Here is a 21,686-nt window from a genome sequence, read left to right as displayed (position 1 = left end):
GCGGATCCAGGGAGCGCGAGGAAGATGCAACATTCTTGCCCATGCCGCGTGCTTTTTGTATCGCGTGGAACCTTCATAAATTACCAGCCACGAGAACCATCCAAGTCGCGGTACCAGAGGGTTGTTCCGTAAACCAGACTTTCCCCCATACGTTCGTTCTCCACCCTCGTCTGCAGCCAACCCGTTGTTACTGGAAATGTATACACGAGCACAAAGAGGCGGCCGACGTGTACGCGTTGCTCTCCGAAAGGCGGCGTGATAATTGAAAACCAGGTCCAAGAAGCGGTTTGTTATCTTTCAATTTTACGTTTCAAGACAGCCCGGACCATTACTTAGGAGCCTCCATTCTCTTGCCCCTGCCACCCACACACCTCTTTCATTTTTTACCCGCGGAAAGGTTCTTTCCGCGCGAGCTGCACGCAAATAGAAGTCGGCACTTTGGGGTAGAAATTGCTGAAATACTTATCGCGGGGAAGACCGCGACGAATTTAATTAAACCAAGTGTTTCGCGAAAATTCAACTTCGCGTTGCTTGGATTACGCGAAACGCGGGATATTCGGTATCGGCCTTTAATAACGGCGAATCCGCCGAGGAAACGATTGCAGGGAGCAAAGAGGAGGTTTCAACGTGTAGGCGATAGCGAGAGACAGTGAATTGCGATTTTCAGCGTTCATTGGATCCGCGAAGTTGGCGGTCGAGCCGTCGAAACGTGACGAACCTATTTCGCGGAGAATTAATCGAGTGGCTATTCCTGCGTTGAAAATGGAAACAACGTTTCTATCGGCGGTGTCGCGCTGTTGGCGTTAAAGTTTTGTCCGACACTCTCGTTCCGTGCTCCGGCGAACGATGCAGCTGGAAACACGCGGCGATACGATGGCAGGGGTGGAAAGTGGAGGCGAGTCGAAATGAAAACCGACCTGCAATAAAACCGAAACCCGATTAAATAAAGTTCGCAGCCGTACGAGACCACGTGTAATTTTTCGCGAATTTCATTTCGAACCGTGTTCCCCGGTGACACACTGGCACGTCGCTATCGAGTATCTCCGATTCCACGTGTCTCGATCTTTCCTCCCCTTCCTGTAAATCGCGTTAGCTTTCACGCGTAACTACCGCCGATTCTCTCCGGGAAATACAGCGAGAAACGACAGGGATAGTTGGAATTGTACATATTCTCGCATCTGTTTCTCGACAGGTCTGTTCAAGCTGCAGGATCTCGTGAAGTCACCACCCTCAGCGAGGACGGAGATGTATATTCGCCAGGCGGGACCTGGCTCTTACAGACAGGTGCTTCGCGAAGTCAGACACAAGGAGATCTACAAGCTGATCGTTGACACGGATCCTGCGCACATGCAACAATTTTTTCGAGCGGTGAGTGAAATTTCCTTTTCTTCAACACAAATATCGACAGATCCTTTATTTCATCCGTGTTCGTTCGCTCCCTTTGTTACTCGTTACGGTAACTGACCTAGGCTACGCTGGACCAGCGTGTGATCAGTTTCGTAACCATACCCACGTGTCAATTTGTTACATTAATCAGTCGAGACAACAAAATTTATTTCCCCTACACATGCCATCTGACATGTCATCGAGGATACCGCGTTAGACCTTGCAGAGTATCCCTGAAATTTTTAATTTTTTGGCAAGAACGCGGGATCGAATTAGATCCTATATGGACCTGTCTCATGGGGATTTCCATAGCGGATTTCATCGAAGATTTTCGGCCGCGACGCGATGCGGTCCAGTTTCCGTAACCGGTCGATCCGCGCGGGAGGCTCGGCGAAACAAGGGGTGGAAGATTTAAAAGCTGGAATTCCTCGGGTGGCTGGTTCCTTTATCGTTGCACGAGACTCCAGCACCGTCTACACGGGGCGAAATATTATACCGTTACGTGCTGCATCAAGGAGCTCGCTACCGATCTCCCGTACGCAGCCTAGGAACCCATAGAAGCTTACATCCTTACTCGTAGGAGCGGAAAAAGAGAACGGCTGGTATCAGGGGAGTGACGTTCGTGGATCGATACCGCAAGTACAATGTGTATAGCTTCGGGATAGACACAGAACGAAGACCCATAATACTTGCTCGCGGGGTATTTAATCTCCGAAGTCTCCGTAATGCTATCGAGAACGATACATCAGGTAAAGACGATTTATAACTCGATCGCAGACGGGCAAAAAATATTCCCGGACCACCGGACTTGGTCTGCCTGAGCCTGTAAGGTGCTCGAACGTCCTAAGTTCCCGGATTTAATTTAAGAATTCTTCGGGGGAAACGAACGATCGCGATTATTTGCGGAATTTTCGCTGGAAAATTACAGAAAATCGAAATCACCGTGCAGCTGCCGTTGTGGAAACGTTCATTTCATCTATCCGAATCCGCAATCACGTTACCCATTTACGAAAATTACGTTTAAAATATAATTATCGAATTAATCGGGAGTCGGAGCAGTGGCTATTCGCTAGCTTATGATACTAGCGTATCCGCGTCTGCGACCCACCTCGTAGAAAAATTGGACGTGTTTGATTCAAAGAAATTGACAAACGAGGTTATGCTTCTTTTTAATCTTTATTAGTACCGCGAAAGAAAGCAAAGAGCCTCTTTGCCGGGCAGAGGAGTAGGTACAATGGGATTACGCGCGAGTGCAAAGTGCACATGGGCATCGCGAGTTTAATTGAGGGAAAATTTTCCAAAAGGCCGGAGCAGGAGAAAAATGAGAAGCTACGATACCTGGCCTTTCATATTTCATAGCTGTCTATCCAATATTGGTCGAAGAATGATCATCATTATAGATTCCATTAATAATTATCTTCCTGGCATAGTGGCCAATGATTGATTAATTTCTATTATTATCACACACCGCTAATTAATTTATCAGCGAAAAATTCAATTATAATTTATCTTTTACGAGTTAATCATATATTCACGATATCACAGGCAGCACAAGTTTTAATGGAAATGTCAAAAAATATTTCAATTAGGAGTCGGTTCTTCGAACTGATCTAGTTTCGTGTGCCGAAATCAGCGCTAAATGTAATCGATCTCGAGCACTGCGTGGAATCTCAACCGCCGGCTAAATCAGGCAATCTCTGTTGGAAATATTCCCCCAGATCTTCCGTCGTCGGCAATTAGAGCACGGTTACATCTCGAAACTGATTACCCGCGGAACAAACCGGACGTTTATTCAGGGGGCCGATCCAACGAGTGTCGGAACTCGCGGAGCGAGGAACGCGAATTCGTTTCGTTACTCGCATCGTTATCCAATTGCCGAGGGATCTTCTTCGCGTTATTCATTCCTCGGCCGCAATTTCCGCGAGAAATAATAAGATAACATAGCCGAAAAGGACGTCGGAGAGGGAGAGAGATGCAATTTGCTCGGAGCGCTATTGCAATTAGATTTGGCGATAGCCACCGCGATTCTCCCGCGCCCGGTCGAAATTTTACCCTGCTCGCCGAAGGTACGGGTTGCCTCTGTTCGCGAAGCAACGCCACCCCCCTGTTCTTCTGCGAATATCAACTGATTAAACGCGAAGTGGATCGTCTCTCCGTTTGCATCGAAGTTTCCGTTGAAATGAATACGATTAAAACGCTGGAACTTTAATGCAATCGCGAAGTTTCGGCTAAACGTTAATTCCAATAACTGATCGTTCTTATTCGTGAATTTAGCATTCACGATAGCTTCCATTCCGAGTGCTTCTTCGACCCATAGTCACAGTAAAATATTGGCCAGACTCATCGAGTGCTCGGTTTTATCGGGGTCGATAAAATAAGATCCTCGATGATAGGGAAGGGAGGGAAAAAATGTCGAGGTATCGTGGAGAAAGATGGTCGTTCGGTGGGAAGCCATTTGCAACGCGCGGCGTTCGTATCGCGGTCCCAAGATGGACGTTGGCGCCGAACGAGCTTTGCATGTACGAGTTGTGGTTTCTGCGCATGCGCGGCGCGGCGTGGCGCTGGAAAAAGCGCCGACCCCGATGGAACGCGAATTAAAGGGGAATAGGTGTCGTTAGCCAGATGAAATTGCCACGAATATGTCGACATGATCGGGCTTGACCTCAAACTTTCGGGAAATGGAGAATGGGTAACCGACGCGCGCAGCGGACCGTTCCAAAGGTTAGTTTTTGGTTGTTGGAAAATTCGTTACAGTGTTCATCGACGTGTCGAACCTGTTTCCGTTCCGCTTTTTTAATTTCCACGTTGCCCGGTATTGGAACGCGACGTTTCCATTTTTATTCGAAGGCTCCCTTCCGTCTCTAGCCTTTCGTTAAAAGCCGGATGGAAGAGGAGAACGTTTAGTTACAGCGAGTTGATGGAATTCTTTATCGCGACAACGGGTACCAGACCGCCGGAAGGCTTTCGCGAAGATCCTCAATTTTTCAACGAATATATTACGGCAACTTAACGCGACGGAGCGCCGTCTTTCTATAAAATTCTGTTTAGTAGCTTTAAAAAGACATTACTCCTTCAGCGACTCATCGTCCTGCAGTCTGCTCCCAAGTATTCCAACGAATTCATGAGACCCTGCTTTCACCCCTTTCTTACGACGTTGCTTACCATTGTGTGTCCATTCTAAAAGCTCGCAGAAGAAGTCCCGAGCCACGCTATAACAATCGCTACAACCGGACCCAACGGATCCCTTCGGAAAATCCCATAACGACGAATGAAAAGCTCGAAGCCGGTGAAAGAGTTACACCGATACTGTGCGAAAACGAAACGAGCAACCTGCGGATCGAATAACTCGCGGTGGCTTTTTTTCACCGTTCTGTAATCAAAATTCTGTAAACCGAAATCGCCCGGGTTGGAGGCCATTGGTGAAACGTTGCGTGCGATTTCTGGATGCTCGATGCTCGAATATCCGTGCACCTATAACGAACACCGCAATTCTCGTCAGCCAGGGAAATCGTCGGGCGGTATTTCCCACGCAGATTCGTCCCGTTGCCGTGGACGTTGCGCGTCGCGGCGCACGGCTACCAGGAGACGGTGTTTTCCGCGATTTTTCGACCCCTTGGTCCGCGTGGGCCGCGACCCCTCTGCGGCAGAAAATTTGCATAATCCACGGAAGCACCCGCGCGGCGGAAATTGCACCGCCTCGTGCACCGTTCCGCGTCGAAACGGCCATGGATTCGACGTTTTTTCGCGTGTTCCCGCCCGCACAGAGAAATAGTGGCACGAGTTTATTCGCGGCAACAAATTCGCGAGACAAAAGTCCGCGGCTTGGTTTTACGGGGACGCGAATAAAGGGATTACCACGAGCGATTTAGCACTGACAGACTGACGGCGCTAACAAAGAAAAGCCTCCGCAGCTAATTAATAGGGGATCATTTTCATGTCTGTTTTCGTTTTTCCGCTTCTTTTTCTTTCCGCGCCATTAAGATTCGTGTTCTCGCTCGTGTTCTGCTTTATGATCCGTCACTGCCGTGACGACGGAGATTTTCGGCTATGCATTTGTATATCCAGATTAGAGGAGGTACTGAATAAATAGTAATGGATACGCTGTCCATCGTGATACTAAGGGATACTGGTAAAAATGGGGCGCAAATTTATTACGAAATTGGAAATAATTTTGTTTAATCGAGTGCTTCGTGCGATAAGACACGTCTGATTTTATTCAACTTTCTGATGTTCCAAATAATAATTGCACTCTGTGAAACATGCAAGCCATTCCTGCAGTTTTTACTAGAAACTACGTGGAGTAATAAATGTCAAACATAATACACCCTGTCATCCATTTTATCACTACTATGCCCGCGAGATATTAAAATATTTTGTTAGTCTTTCTTTGACCGACATTGACAACAAATGTGGGCCTATAGGGACGTGTCAAAAACGCCAGGAATTTTCCGAACCTAACCCAGCAGGGAACATGGCTATTATACTACGTTGTTACTTCTAATCCACAGTGTACCTGAATTTGACGCGTTTATCGAATAGAAGAAAAGTCAGGAAAGGACGGAAAATCTGGAATTCTTTAAAGAAAGTAAATACAAAGGAGCACCGAAAGCGAAACTTTTAATTCGTCTTGCCTATATCGAGATAGATGTTTCCCAAAGCAACCGTTGGTTAATTGAATTCCGCGATGTTCTCGGTTTCGCCTCCATTAGAGATAATCATGCAAACGACGCGTTTGACTATCGTAATGATTGAAACGCGAGTAGTATCGTCGAAATGCGTGGACGAAAGGAGGAGGAATTGATTTTGCTTGGAGAAACGAGTTTCTCGTCGACGGAATATTAAATTGCCGGATTATTCGCTTAAAAGGAATCCCGTATATCAACATGGCGTCTCATCTGCCTATGAATCATAACTAAAGTAAACGAGATCGATACGAGGTCCGTTCTTAATGGAGAACCATGACCAATTTTCTTACGTGGCCTCGGGACACGATGGTTTTATTGACTCGCCGTTCATAACGCAGAGAGTCAGGAGATTTTTGTAATTTTATTTGCATCGTTTCTCGTTACTCGGTACAGCAGACTGATAGACGACGATCACGGGATTGAATTCTACGGTCAATCTCGGGCCTCCTTGGTTTCGGGTCGAGAGGCAATCTTAGCTCAAACGTGGTCGAATGAAACCGGGTATTTGCATGCCCAGTCCCGTAGGGATTCCTGCGGATATCCCTTCGTTGCTTGAGTAATCAAAAACCTCCCAGCTTTCATACGATCCGCTCTATCCCTTTCTGGCTGCCTCCTTTGTGTCTTCGATTCCCTATCTCGCTTGTTTCCCTTTCGGTTTTTCCCTCGCCTTAATCTCTTATTCCTCCGACCCGAGGAAATCCGTGCACGTTGCTATCTCTCCCAATATTTCCCGACTTCGAGTCGAGACACTGGTCCACGCGTAGAATTGAAAGTAAAATGGGGCAGATGAAGGTAACGCGAAAATAATTACGATAATCAAAGATTCGTCTCGTGGTAGTCTTCGCGAGATATTCCAGCTGCTTTAATCCGACGAGCAACTTGGATCACTGAAAGATTCCTTTTTCATAAATAAATGTCCAGCTTATCGTCGCGGCGGATAAGATTAATGGAACTCCATTTCAGGGGTACAAATACACAAATGCGAAATGAAAACGCGGTATCCACGAGCAGCATAAAGACTGGCGACCGGAATCGACGGTAATCACGCGTCTAATTCTCCCTCTTTCCGCCTGTTGCAGATCCTCCAGCTGCAAATGAACGATTACAGATACCACTACATGTTCACCACATTCGTAAGTATTCAGTTCTACGACGACGATCCCCTGTTGCGTGTCCGCGTAAACGGCGATGAAGATTAGGAACGGAGTCCTTTTAATGAAGCTCGCTTTAATTCCGCCCGTGGAAGTTGCTTTTGCTCCTTTGACGCGGACAGCCTCCTCAACTAACCGCGAATTCGTCGCTCTCGATGCTTCCAATTCTCCCTTAATGAAACATCCACGAGTGGACTCCTCTGGTAAATTCTATCATCGAGATCCGGTCCGCCGTCCGTGGACTCGGGGCGACTGCTTCGTTTCACTTTTCTTAGTTTTCCTTTTTTTCTTCCACTCGTTTCCTTTTCACCCCATTGGAACGAATGTTAGCGAAATATCGACGACGTTAATGGGGCTCGTCTTCGAATGAACGGATCATTTTGCATCCTTTTTCCCGCTCCTCCGATTTCCGCGCTGCAAAACGTTAGTAGCCAGACGGTTTATTTAAACGAAAGGGTCTAGCTCCAAACGGCAAACCGGAGCAACTGCCCTGAAATTGAATGTCAATTGAGTGTCAAAACGCAGCAGGAAGTTTATTCGTTTTTCACTCGAGTACCCTGTTTCCCGTTGCTCGATACCATCGTGCTTCTGCGTTCGACTGCGATATTTCGAGCATTTTTACGAATGATTTCGGATGAAATTACACGATCTTTGACAGCGCCCTGGTACATCTGGTTCGGAAATGCCATTCACCGGGACGTCGGGGAAATTTTTTTGAAACATGCTGCTCGTTAAAACCGACGAAATGTATCATGGGAGGAAAAACGGTCGCGAATATTCAAAATCGTGCTTCGACAGTATTCACCGCGAATGAAAATACAGTCGTTCAGAGCGGTCATAAAATAAAAAGGGGCGGCTATTTTAAAGTAAATGTCGGATGTACGGTTTATTCGCGAGCGCATTATTTCAACGAATTTATTCACTACTGGGGATGAAGAATGGTACCCTTTGACGAGCATTTGCGTAAACGTGGTATCGCCGCTTAGACGTTGCGACGTGACATGACAGAGCAGTAAATCGTGCCAATGCGTTCCTCGATTGCGCGCGAATAGACACGAATTAACCAGCACGCGTTTGTCTATCAATGGTCGAGAATGAATTTCCCCGTGGAACCCGGAACACCGGTATAATCCGCTTTAAGGGCCAAACCATCCCCTGCTCGATTAATGGCCGAAAATATGCGCGTTCTATGCCGCGTTTCGACGTTTAATAAAAGAGTGACACGTTTCGCGGGGTTTTGTGTACCGTCCAATTCTGTGAATGCATGTTTCATAACAGGTCTAGAATTGGATGACGTATCATCAGAAAACCACGTGAAAACACGAAATCGAATAGCATCAGGTTTGTTCGAACAGTTCGTTATTAACGAAGAAAAAGATATCGAATCCCGTATAAAATGGACGGCTGATGGAAAATATTACATGACAAATCCCTTCTCGATGTTGTTTGGTCTTGGAAAATTTATTCGCGTTGCTTACATTTTCAACTTATTTGCTGCTCTCTATACGCCCGTTGTTTTACATTCTCGGTTGTTTTCATACAATCTTCGTTTGTTTGTTTGCATTCTATATTGTCGGCATGGTCGTTTATGCCATTCCGTCCGTTTACTTAATATATTTTTGCGCGCTCGACGTAGCGTAAGAACACGTTAATCAGACCGCTGAGCGAGGAACGGTGAGGTTTTCCGCGAGAAAACATATGCTAATATAGAAACGTTGGATACGCTTCACGCGGTGGAATAATTGCCGATGATCGACGAGTCGCGATATCAGCTGATAATTACGTTTATTAACAGGCAAATGTCAACCGAAATAATTATACGCGATGAAACATAGAACGGCGTGCAACCGAGATCGGCGTGACAAAGGATTATCGGGGAATTTCGCGCGACGATCGATCGTGTTGATCATTGTCAACGTTACACGTGCCTCGCATAGCGATTCGGTATTGCCTTCGCAATCGTCGATCATCGAAAACGCTGCCGCGTGTCAGTCATTTGCATTCGTGACGCTGCGAGTCGATTAAAGTCAAATGAATCCACCTGGCTGTACGATAACATCCAGTGACTGCGTTGAGCGTGGATAATTTTTCAAAATCCATCGTCGTTATCCAAACAACACGTGCATCCCGTGACCCGAATTCTGAAATCCTGCGTGAACGACACTGGCTCTTATCGTTCCACCGAGAACCTAAGAAATCGCGAAGGAATTCTTCATCGTGGTCGATTTAGGGCTGCGTTGCATAAACATAACCGCGACTCGGAATAAATCACTCACCCTGTAGGATGCTCGAGACGCTCCGGGGTTCGATGACAGGTTGTTCGCGATATCGAGATCAGGGGAGAGGGGTAAGGCGGTCGAGACGAGGAAAAGGGAGTCGAAAATCGGGACGAAGGGGGTGCAGAGTATATAGTCTGGGGTCAGAGATGAAAAGCAGCATCGTTTGTCGGTCTGGCGTCGCGACGCGGTTCGTCGACCTCGTCCTGCGCCGCGTTATTTACCTTAACGATCATACCCTCGCGATGTATCGGACGGTGATATTTGTAAATCATATCTAACCGGTTCCTCGAGTCTCGAGGAGGCCGGGCCGACCGACAGGGTTGAAAGGGGGCAAACTAAGCTTTCGTGGATCCGCCGGTAATTGTATAGTTCGCAATAACGTTTTTCTTCAATTTAGAAACCCTCTTGTACGGTCCTCCTTTCGCGGATAAGGCTCGAGTAGATTCCGTTTGACAAAGGAGACCGGCCAATGTTGGCCCGTATTTTAAAAGGGTCGTAGACGATTCCGTTTATGGATGGAATCGCTTTCAGCGGGACGATTTTCAATGGAATTTGAACCGGTCGAACGCGCCCGATATTGGCAAACACAGTACCGATCATAGCGATGTTTTATTAACAGAGTATTTTACGCGAATTTATTTGACGAGGAAGGAATGGCGCGAGTGGAACGCCGGGCAACGTTCTATGCCGATGCAGTAAAATGCAACGATCTCGTATCGAGTAACGCTTTATTTTCCCTTCCTTTTCGCTTTTATTCGTGAAAATAATAAATTGATAGCACGAACGTATGGGGGAAGCACGCGTGAAATTAATCTTCCGTAATTCCTGACGACTCGAGTGAGAATCATGATTCGCAGGACATAGAAACGTTCGACCTGGAGGATTTCAAGTACAACAGCGTGAACATGACTGCGTTTCGTCTGGTGGACCTCGAGGAACCAAAGGTGGCCGAAGTTCTGCGGCAGATGGAACGCTTCCAGCCGATTGGCCATGCGATCCTCAACAAAACCGGAGTTATCCAGGTTGGTGGAAAGTTCAAGTAACTCCGAGGTATGCCCGGCCGCCGGAAGTCGCTGCTATTGGACAATGTCCCGAAACTCGTCTTCCGTTGGCCCTTGCCTGTTGAAACGGAAAACGGTTTTCTGCCTTCCCAGCGGTCGCGCGAACTTCCAGCCGGAACAACCGACGATCAGAATTCTTTCGCGAAGCGGTTCGCATAAATCGCGCAACGCCTCGAGTTATCGTGCATGACTATGCATGAGTCGGCTAAAAGCAACAGTCGAGTAGAGAAGCGGAAAGTAAATAGCGCGAGTAGAGTAGCGTGAAATCGGCGTGGGAAACCTTTAACAAAGTCCTATTTTACATTACGAACGAAAAAATTGACACAAATTCTCGATAAAAGTACCTTTGGGAATTCCAGGATTCCAGGATTCCGTTTCAACGTCGATACAATCGTTAGGTACGAAAAACACAATTTTTATAGAAAAATTTCCCAACGAAATTACACGTAGGATGTAAAGAAAAGCGAGTCCTTTAAGACGCGATTTTTTAATTTAATTCGACACTATAATTAGCTTGGAAAGTAGGAAAGGTTTAAAGGATATCGAGAAAGGATCACGCGAGATATTGAAATTACAGAGAAACAGAGTGACCCGGTTTCGGTTCTTGGAAATGCGTACGAGTATTATTAGTAGTAAAAACAATGCTGTGTCAGTGTCCTGTGACGCACGTGGTGCTTTTGGAATAGGTGAATGCGTGAGTGGGAACGAGAGGTCCGATTGTGCGAACAGGACAGACATATCGAAGCATCAGAAATTACTGGTCGATTTGAACGACGATATCTCGGGAACGGATAAAGTAATTTAAATAAAATAAAAATGACTTGAAAAAGAGAGATTTGTCGCTCCGAATGGTGCCAGTTTTAATGACCGGTGACCATTTATAAATGAATTATAGACACACGAAGAAACGCCAGTTTCCGTGGTCCAAAAACGTTTCGGATTATTATTAACCGCAAATGAAAAGCGGGAAATTGGCGTAGCGTATAACGAGGGAAAGTACGGGTAGTTAAAATTAAAGTTCCAAATGCGAGATAAATCGTGAGAAATTATTGAAATTGCTGAATAAAACGCACCGGTAGAAAACCAGATACTTTTCCATTAAGTGTTTCGTATAATAACGCTCTCCAGCTCGGGAAATTAATACGGTAAATCTATTTAATTAGTTTAATATTTATGAAAATTTGTCGATCCGGCGGTTCGGTATTGTACCCGGTCGGTTCACCGGTGTTTCATTACAATTTCTGCGTTTATTAATAGTAATATGCGACTCTCTTTCTATATATAACGTACAGCATGAATCAGGAATTTCTTCTTTCATTATAATCCACTGGAAATTAAAAGGGATGATAAAGTTGCAGTATCGTACGCGTAAACGAAATTATCGACAAAAGTTGATTATCTGACGCTTGGTTAGCATTTCGGTTATTAAGTGATTGACGAGGAAAATTGCAACGGAATTAAGATCATTCGATGGCGTATTTTCAAGTATCGTTTTCTCTTCTCTCTCCTATATCCTTTATCGCTTTTCGAGTGCTTCCGCGATAACGAACGAATTTTTAATGACAAAAATTTCCGCAACACGGAATGAAAGTTCCGAGATATGACTGTTGTCTATAAATTTTAACGAACTCCCGATTTCCCACGAGGACAGAGTTACTGCACGACGACGAAAAAAAGAGCCGTAAGCGAACAACGTGATTCCATCGGAAAATTTGCTAACATAGATTCGATAAATTTCCGACGACAGACCGCGGCGTGGTTGAAAAAGATCGACAAAGTCTTTCAACAGTTCTGTCGAAATTCCGCGCACTTCTCCGCTGCTCTTGACGTTCATTGTTCGATAAATCGCGAGTTCCTTCACCGCCGGTCCTACAATAGACTTTACAGGCCAAAGTTCAGTTCCTCTGTTCGACCACGCGGGCAAACTTTTATGGGTTGTACACTTGCCCAGCGAACTTCCGCTAAAGTAGATACCCCGGAAATTAGGTCAGATAGGGACGAGACGAAGAGACACGTATGCAAACAGTTTTTCACGCGAGGGGAAACGTATGTTTCAGGCAGAACCAGCTTTGGTGTACGACAGTGTGCAGGTTTTCGCGCACGGTCTAGCAGCGTTGGACCGCAGCCACGACCTGAGGCCCGCCAATTTGTCGTGCGAGAAAGAGGAGCCCTGGGACGATGGTCTGTCTCTTTACAACTACATTAACGCCGTACGTACGTTGTATAATTTTTCATTATCGAGTCAACTCGGTCAGCAGTGGGACCGCAATGCGCAACGGGAGCAACGTCGAAGGGGGAATGCCAACGGTAATAAAGCACGGAATAAAATGAAAGGGCAAAAAATGGCAGCGGCGTTACACGACAGAATGTGAGTTTTACGCGAAATCGATCGGGCAGATTCTTAAAGCAGCGCCGAAAATAGCTCGTGACAAATTTTTATCGTGAGCTCGTAAAAAAAATTAAATTCCGACGAACTTTCCGGAAACGATCTTGCGAAAGTTCATCTAGAGCGAGGAACTTAAAGTTGTACGCGGAAAATCGCGAAACCTCGAAGCCTTCCCCGGAGGCTAATTAAAAGAAAACACCGAGTAAAACATTCTTACAATATTCACCAAGCTTGCATTTCCGTATCAGTACCGATCGCACTCTTCGGGCACGCCGCGTTTAATCTCGTTTCAGTTAACAAATTCAATTAGCCGATCGAAAAGCGCGTTTCCACGAATCCCCGACGCAATTCGTCGATCAACCGTTTCTTGATTTCATCCAGACCAGGCTGAACGTGGAAATTACAAGTGAAAATTAAAGTTCGTGAAGTTTGAATCGGTTCATTCTCTATTTCATTCGCACCTTCTTTCAATGTTTCGTTCAGGACCAATATCAGAGCTTGATAATTAACCTTTATCGGACACTAGCTTTTTATACGTGATTCTTGTGAGTAAATGGATAAACCAATAAGAAGATTTATTTAACACAACAGCAGCACAACATAAATTATAACTAAATCTCGTAAAATAAATTCGCTTCTAACTGTGATATAATCTCTCGAGGACCCTCTCACACACAACGTCTATTTGTAATGATTGTCATTCACCTACTGATTGTTTTTTCGTGACTGTTTATCATACTCGTCACACACACATTCTTCCACACAAACATTCCTCTCACTCGTAACACGCATTTATGACAACCACTACCATAATTCTCACTAGGTTGGAGCTCGTTTCGATAAATATGCCAAAGATTTCCGTTTTGTCACCTTCCGCGTGTTGTTCGACCGCAGTGGCAAAGTACTATTGTCACGCGAGAGGTGACTTACGACCGATAAGAGTTAATGCAGGAATGGAATGGATTGACGCCTACCTTTTGGGCCCGGATTTTGTCGAGCTAAATGGTACAGGAAGAGGTTAAGAAAAATCAGAAATGTGTGCCCATAGCGAATCTCTCTTGTTTCACAGCCAGCCGTCGCCATTCTATTTACAAGCTTATTTTATTCCATTAAGAATCCAACAATACTATCTTAAGTCAATCTATTAAACAAAGATGCTATATAAAATTTAAAGATTGTCGTGGCAACTGAATTTGCATACACTAATACGTATATGCGATTTTATAAATATCCCGATAGGATGCATTAATGTACCACTCCCTTTGCGCAAATATCCGGAAAATTTGCACAGAAGCCATCGAATCGAATGAAATTTGCAATACGCGAATAAGTACGATTCGCAAAAATTACGCGTTTTAAAGAAATATTATCTGAGAAAATAATGGCTAGTTTAATAATATAACATATGCAAAACGGAACATTTCCGGACGAAATCCATTTTTCCCGTTCCGTCTGCCAGCCAAAGCTTCTCAGACGTTAAAATTGCAACCCGGTAATGCTCGGTGCAACCTCTCATAAACATCCGCAAACATTTTTCCACAGCAACGTCGGCCAGTGCAGCGCCGTATCCGAAATCGATTCGTACGTTTACAACGGGAACAATCCTTGGTCCGCAATAATTTTCTTCCGGCTCGATTCGTCGATCGGCCACGGTATTGCCGATCTGCCATATATCAGGACGGAAGTCGGAAGACCGGTTGTCAAACGAGGGTCGGCCAAGGGAATCGAGTATATCGCATAAATTTGAACGATAGGCTGGCGCCATATATCGCTCGGTGCTTTACGAGTGAGGCTCCTTTAACGAGCAGTCGAGTCACAAAGCATGTTACGTAACGATGCGACGCCTCGTGGCCCCGCTTATTCGTAATTTACGAAGCAATTTTACCCAATTTTACCTCTTCGATTTCCCGCCACTTCCAATTTTATTTTTATTTTTATCCTACATTTTTCGTCTTCCTTTTTTCCCAACGCCGTCACCCAGATTCGAGCCCCGCGAACGCGACACGATTTCAAACGCAAGATCGAATCTGTCATTAGCGAGACGCGAACACGGAATTTAGGTTAATTAATGAGAGATTTATAACATCGGATAATATCCCGTAGGTCGTTTAATTTCGTTTATGGACAGCTTGGGATGGACAGACTGTTACTACCGGTTCATTTAGTACTCGCAGAAATTACGAAACCGTGTTGCGCCGTATGTCGAGTGCAACTCGTATATTATTAATTTGACGCGTTGCAGACAGATATAATTCTGGGCCATTAAATCCCCACCGAATGTGCCAAACGACTAAAGGGGAAATCTGTGATACGGTAGCTTCCTTCGGATACGGCGTTAAATCGCTTCGAGAGTCACGTGGGACCTGGATGTTTTCAAATTTCATACGGCGTCAATTTAGCCGCGCAGCAGGGGCTGCGAAGTTTCAAAGTGCTCTCTGATCCAGGAATTTCGGCGCTGGGGTAAACAGGGTCGCAGACGCGTTTCAAGAACTGGCGGGAAAGTGATTTTATTACCGCGCCCTGGCACGAGCGAGCCAGCGGGGGCTAAAAATGTCGGAAGATGCAAATGCGGACCGAAAGTTTCGCCGTGGCTATTCGAGTAGAATACTTTTCGAATCGGGCAGCATACTAGGGAATACGAGAATGATTTACGATCCGCACAGGTCGCGGGAACAAAAGCCAACTCGGCCCGGACCCCGTTGACAATTCCATTCTCCTTAATTGCATCGTGCTGCATAAACAAGAAACGAGTCCTCGGGTCACGCGGGTACGTCTGGCACGAACAGAAGAGGAGGCAAAGAAGTTTGGGAACTCCGTGAAGCACTTTCCTCGGAGAAGAATGACTCTCCGGCAACCGGAGACCTTTCAGTCGGGTGCAAAAAGAGCGCAGCGCGATCAGGGAATAAATATCGCCCGTTATTCGCACTCGAGTCGCGCGTTACGAAGAAACCGAGACCGTATCCGTCTCTTGTTTACCGATTCCCGGCTGGATCCGATGTTTACCGCTTTCCATTCCGCGGAATACGCGAACGCGGAGGGTCTCGGGTCGATACGCGTGCCTGGAACGAGATTCTCCGCGACGGAAAAACAAGGGGACTTGAAGAGAGCTGGATCTAGCGGAAATCCGAAAGCTTTTAGATGTCGGTTCCGCTTGGAATTGCTCGGAATATCCTTCGGTAGGTCAAACGACGTGGCAGCGTGTCGAGCCGGAAGGAATTGCTTTCCACGATTCGCGTGACGCGTGCTGGTCGATGACAAAATTGCGTCGGATAAAAGTATACATCCGCTTGTTTGCCAACGGCGTGAGAATGAAAAACAAATGGAAATATGTAAATAAAAGTGCAGTCGTTTCGATTAAATCCCGGCGCCGAACGTGATATTAGGACGTTTACCGAGTAAACGCAATGAAATGTTTGATGTACAGCAAGCGCGCCGCTCAACCCCGTCCAGACGCGATAAAATATTTGATGTATAGGTAACACCGGTAGTCGTGTTTCTGGTATATCGTATGGGACACACCGCGACGTTTATCTGGATGAACAAACTTATAACTTACGAGACGAGAGTCTAGCTTTTCGAACGCGGAACTGCGTGTCTCGGGGTTCGGTAGACCTTGCACGGATACGAGACCCCTAATCTACGTTGAGGTAAATAAATCGTCTTACCTAGATTATCATCGCTTATCTACCACATTTTCCCGCCACGGCTCCCTCTAAAGAGACTCTATTTCCCAAAGTACGGAAGCTTTTTAGAATCGAGCCTGCGGATAATCGACCTATCCCCCTCGCGATAACGTCAAGGTAACCGAGACGCAACAGGGAATGAACGTCTAATGCAAATGCCGTGTCACACCGGAAGCCACGGATCCCGGTAGATCTCGCGCAGACGGAGGAAAAAAGGATGCACCACAGCCAGGAGGAATACAAGGGGAGGAAATCGCGAATATCCCGACAAATGGCTAGAAGTATTCCTGCAGCTGGAAGCAGCCGGATTGGTAGGCGCCCAACGATAAGCCGCAAACGTGCACGGAGAGGCGAAGCAGCGTTGACACATGAATAATTGAACAGCGTATTTAGCAAATAGCTACGGAGAATGGACCGTTCCTGTCTGCCGTGTCTTCTGTCCGTCTTTTCCCCGCAGCCTCCGCTAGTTTCTACCTCGCTGTGTTTGCTGGCCACCCTTGCTCATCTTCCTCATCTGGCTCCTATCGAGATCAGTCACCGGTTCTCGAATTATTATACTCTTCTCTTCAACCGTTCGCTCGTACTGCGTTTTATGAAATGCGAAAATCAGGTACTACGTTAGGCAACGGGGCGTGCCTGGAAAGGAATATGAGTTCGCGTGATTCGCGGTGCGAGTCGGGGAAAATCGATGGATATTTTCGGCATTCCGCTCCCGACGAATATCCCTCCGGTCATTTCCACGCAGGGGTATCGCGTGTTCCGGTATACGCGGGACGAGCCGAGCATTGATACGTCTCGTTTAACGCGGTAATTGTTTCCGAGCGTAAAGAGACCCAGTAGATACGCTTACGGGGTTTCCATCGATATTACCCGCTTTCTTTCCCCGCGTCCAATTTCTTCCGTTTCCTCTCGTCCTTTGATCAACTTTCCTCTTCGGCCGGCCGACTATATTTTTACTCAAACACGGTTCTGCTCACCCGAGGTCCTTTTACATCTTCCCTTACCCCTGACACGTCGTTCCACGGTCCATTTCCCGCGACTCATTCGAACAATTCCGCTCGTCGCCTGCATCCTGCGACGCTCGAATTCTGCACGACTGTCCTCTCGCCATGACACGAGTAACACGTGTTAGCGCTAGTAAGGACCTAGGCTCACGTTCGCGTTGACAACGCTCGTGGCCAGGTTTATTAAGTGAATATTGCCCCGGCGCTGCAAGTTCTCGGCGAGTTGAGCTGTTCCCAGATACTCGCCAACTTCCGCCCGGGCCCCCGAAATTCGTCGGCCAGCGCGGAATTACCGTGGCTCCGACCCGGCAATCTCGTATCTTCGCGGGCAACGGGCTAATCAACGAAAACACGCATCTGGAGTACGTTTTCATAAGAGAAACGCTCCCTGGCGCACGAGCCGGCGTTTATACGGATTCCGCTCGATCGGCCACGCGAATATTATTGTTTCCCCGCGTTAAATTAAACGAGACTGTAAGAGACGGAATTATTCAATCGGTGAATAGCAACGGGTAGGACAATGCGGCTGTTTCAATGGAGTCGGGGCAATAATGGAGAACTAACTGCGTTTGCACGAACAGCCGTATTCAGCGTGGAAGAGTATGCTAATGAAACCGTGGAAAAGGGTCGCGTTACGTTCGCTTCGCGGCGATAAATGAAAAACGCGAGAAGTACAGGTGAATCGCATTCCTCGACTTTCAGCGGGATTATTCTATTATGCTTGCAGCGCGAGCTTATTAAAAAGGAGCCGTTTGGGCGCAGTTTCCTGCGCGTTGCGAGAATCCGTGACAAAGGGGCACCGCGTTGGCACACGTGGCGCAAGATTCATCGGTGGAATCAGAGAGTGGCGAATATCGGTCGTTGCGCGGTCGAGTATCGATTAATGAACTGCCGCGCACATATTCGGCGTAAATTAAACAGTTTCCTTGATAAATGCACGGGAAATTTAGCGCACCGATGCGCAGGAACAACCAACGTGTCGTGCAGCGGAACGCGCGCGTTTCCGCGTCGCCATAAGGGGGTCGCTTGATAGTTCCCGTACCATTTGCTAATAAATAACACCGCCAATGACGTTTAATCGTTCGATATTATTTGCTTTCGAGCTACGCCAACGCGTTGATAAATGTCCCTGTACTGGAGAACGTGCTTGCTTCCGATACGATTAAACGGTAGTCGAAATGGTTCTTGAAACTGCCCTTCGTCGCGCAGGCGGGACAGAGGAATGACGGGAGCATTTGTCTCCGTCTTGCGCACGTTTTGTTATCGTTTACTCGAAATTCGCGAGATTTCGAACGCCGACGTACCGATCGCGAGACAGGAAATGGGAAATAAAAGAGCGGGGGGAAGAGGAACACCGAAAATCGTGTCAAACGTGACGGGAAATCGAATCCGTTCGACTAATCGGTCCGCATGGGAGCTCATGTCATCCACGATACCGAAATTGAAATGCAAAACGACGTGGCTATTTTTAGTTGCGAGCGACACGACGAATGACCGGCTCGATCGGTCCGTACCTTTCCAATGACGAGGATATCGATATTGACAGACACCAGAATCGATCAGATGTCAGGAATGAGTGCAACTTTGCGGTCGTAGATACGCGACCTGTCTTCCGGTTCCTTCATACGAGGTGGAAAAAATTAATTTCACTCGTAATTATCGTTTTTAATCCTCTGCTCTCGGCTACCTTTTCGTTACAGAATCATAGTTATTCGAAGACTTTGTGGCACAAAATCGACGATATTTTCAAAACGGTAAATAAGAGATGCCTTGATATTCCACGTGTCGTTGGGCAATTTTAAATTCGAGATATTAATTAACAACGATCTTTAGAATTTTATTAAATGCCGATTGAGAGTCGCCTCTCGAGTGCAAAGGGTTAACTCGACGATTTTTTGGCTAGAGAAGAGTAGAAATTCAGAGATTCTCTACTAAAAAGCTGACGATACTTTTCTGAGTAGTAAATAAAGAATTGTATAATAGAATTGTAGAATTATTGTTAACTCGACGATTTTTTGGCTAGAGAAGAGTAGAAATTCAGAGATTCTCTACTAAAAAGCTGGCGATACTTTTCTGAGTAGTAAATAAAGAATTGTATAATAGAATTGTAGAATTACTTGATTTCGATACCTCTTTCAAATATCTTTCAAATTTTATGAAATAGTAACTGAAGGTCGCCTCACGAGGGCAAAGGGTTGAATCATCGTAAAGAGTCTGTTCTCCCCCTAACTCGGTATGGGGGCCGACGGGGGTTCGTTTGATCTCTTGTGGTTCCTAAGGTGCTTGCTTATTGGTATCTTGATGATTTTATCGTGCCATAGGATATGTAGCAGGTAGAAAGACGCAAGGAAGGAATGCATTTCGTCCTGGATCTGCTAGAGGACTCATCAGTAAGACTTCCTAGCAGACTCCACCTTAGACGGAGAATACTTAGGAAGCATAGGGACTTTGTATTTATGAAAGTCATCGAGGACTTGCGAGAAACCTCGAACCTTCGTTTTCCATCCAGCGTTGGTCGCTATATAACGATTTAAAAATCAGATTGCCTAGTTTCTGTCACGTTAGCCACGTTTCACATCCGTTACACGCGTTTAAACTCGGTGTCCTGTTACGATCTTTTCACTGGATAAGCAATTTTGCAGTACCGAACAAAGATGCACTGCTGCGGATAACGATATCTTCCGAGCGGTGGAACCTTTGTTAACAAGTCCGAAACACAGGTGTGCCGCGAAATAAACAAATCAGAGTGGTTTTCCACCTGTCACGGAAATTCTGCGTTCGTGACACGTGACGTGAAAAATCGCGACCGCGTAAAGTCGAGTGCGGTCTGAACCGGCCTCAAAGCGCGAATTTACACAACGAAATCCGCCGTTTTTGCACCGGTGTTCAGTACTCCATGCCGATCCGTTCGAACCATCGGAAATCGCGAGTTTACAAGCACGAATCCACGTTAACGATCGGACGATCGAAAGCTGATCGAATTTCCATTTACTTCGCGCTCCGAGCGTTCTCCGTCAAAGTTAACGCGACGAAAGTCAAAGCAAGTTTACCGATGGAACGCAAAATTCTGGCTAGTTCTTTCTACAGACTTCCGGTTTCGCTCGGAGCGTTTGAAAAGCGGACCATGCGGACATTTTGAGAACAGAGCAAACATTTGCGTTCCCGTCGTAAATGGCGGAGACGAAGTAGACGCGGAAGTGGTCAGACGTTTAGTGGCGGAGAAATTTTCAAAGAAACCACCCTCTCGCGTGGCTCCTCGAGGGGTCGAAATCGTGTTTTCGCGAGTAATTGAGTCTTGATAGCGGTATTGCGCGGTCAGTGCTCGGTATTCCTTCAACGTGGCCGATTTTTCCTCGAGCAATCGCGGGAGCGTATCTACAGTCAAGCTCCTGGGAATATCTGCAGGGGTGATATAACTTTGCAAGTTCTTGTTCGCGCACCCGTCTGCGGGGAAGCGTCATTAGGCGAGGAGAAAAGAAGCATGGGTCGAGGTATAACACGCGATTCGGTACGTTTGCGACGAGATTTACGCGGGTCGAAAACACAACTCACTCTGTCAGAATTCAGCTTCGCGTAAAGCACGAGAGGCACGAGTGATGTAACTGACCGTGTACCGAGATGTGATATTTAAAATCCACGAAAATGGCGGCTGTAAAGTTCCCGCGCGTCGAAAACCTGTACATTCCGGAAGGCTCGTCGATAAATTGTCTCTCGTAACGTTTGAATTACTCGTCACGCGTTACAGGTAAAAATACCTAGTCCCGCAGATTTGCATTATAAAACAAACTTCATTGGGAATCGCGACGCGAATTCGCGCGAGATTTATTCAAGTCGGCATTGTACCCTCGAAGAGGAAGCTCGCAGAAGCATCCGGCGAGGCGAAACGAGCAAAACAGCCGTGAGATCGCCGTGTTCCCGTTTCCAGGACAGCTGGCACGTGAAAATGGGATCACGATTTTACACGGCCGTGGGCGTAGATGCAAAAGCAATTAACAGACGAATCTGCCGGATGAGTAGCAGCGCGTGAGCCGCGATATACGGTGCTCGTTGT

The 21,686-nt window shown here is 46.5% G+C and overlaps 1 protein-coding gene across 1 annotated transcript in view; it reads left to right on the top strand.

The window, feature by feature from the left end:
- LOC108554927 (glutamate receptor ionotropic, kainate 2) overlaps window positions 1–21,686 on the top strand; it is a 62,520-nt gene that overhangs the window by 17,611 nt on the left and 23,223 nt on the right. Inside the window, exons 5-8 of the mRNA XM_017910344.1 lie at window positions 1,193–1,368; window positions 7,151–7,204; window positions 10,359–10,523; window positions 12,620–12,776. Coding sequence (XP_017765833.1) covers window positions 1,193–1,368; window positions 7,151–7,204; window positions 10,359–10,523; window positions 12,620–12,776 — 552 coding nt within the window. The remainder of the gene's footprint in view (window positions 1–1,192; window positions 1,369–7,150; window positions 7,205–10,358; window positions 10,524–12,619; window positions 12,777–21,686) is intronic.

Source organism: Eufriesea mexicana, unplaced genomic scaffold (genome assembly GCF_001483705.2).
Source record: "Eufriesea mexicana isolate 0111107269 unplaced genomic scaffold, ASM148370v2 scaffold100, whole genome shotgun sequence".
Lineage (NCBI taxonomy): Eukaryota > Metazoa > Arthropoda > Insecta > Hymenoptera > Apidae > Eufriesea > Eufriesea mexicana.
Note: the sequence above shows the minus strand (reverse complement) of the source record. Positions and strands in the feature narration are given on the sequence as shown.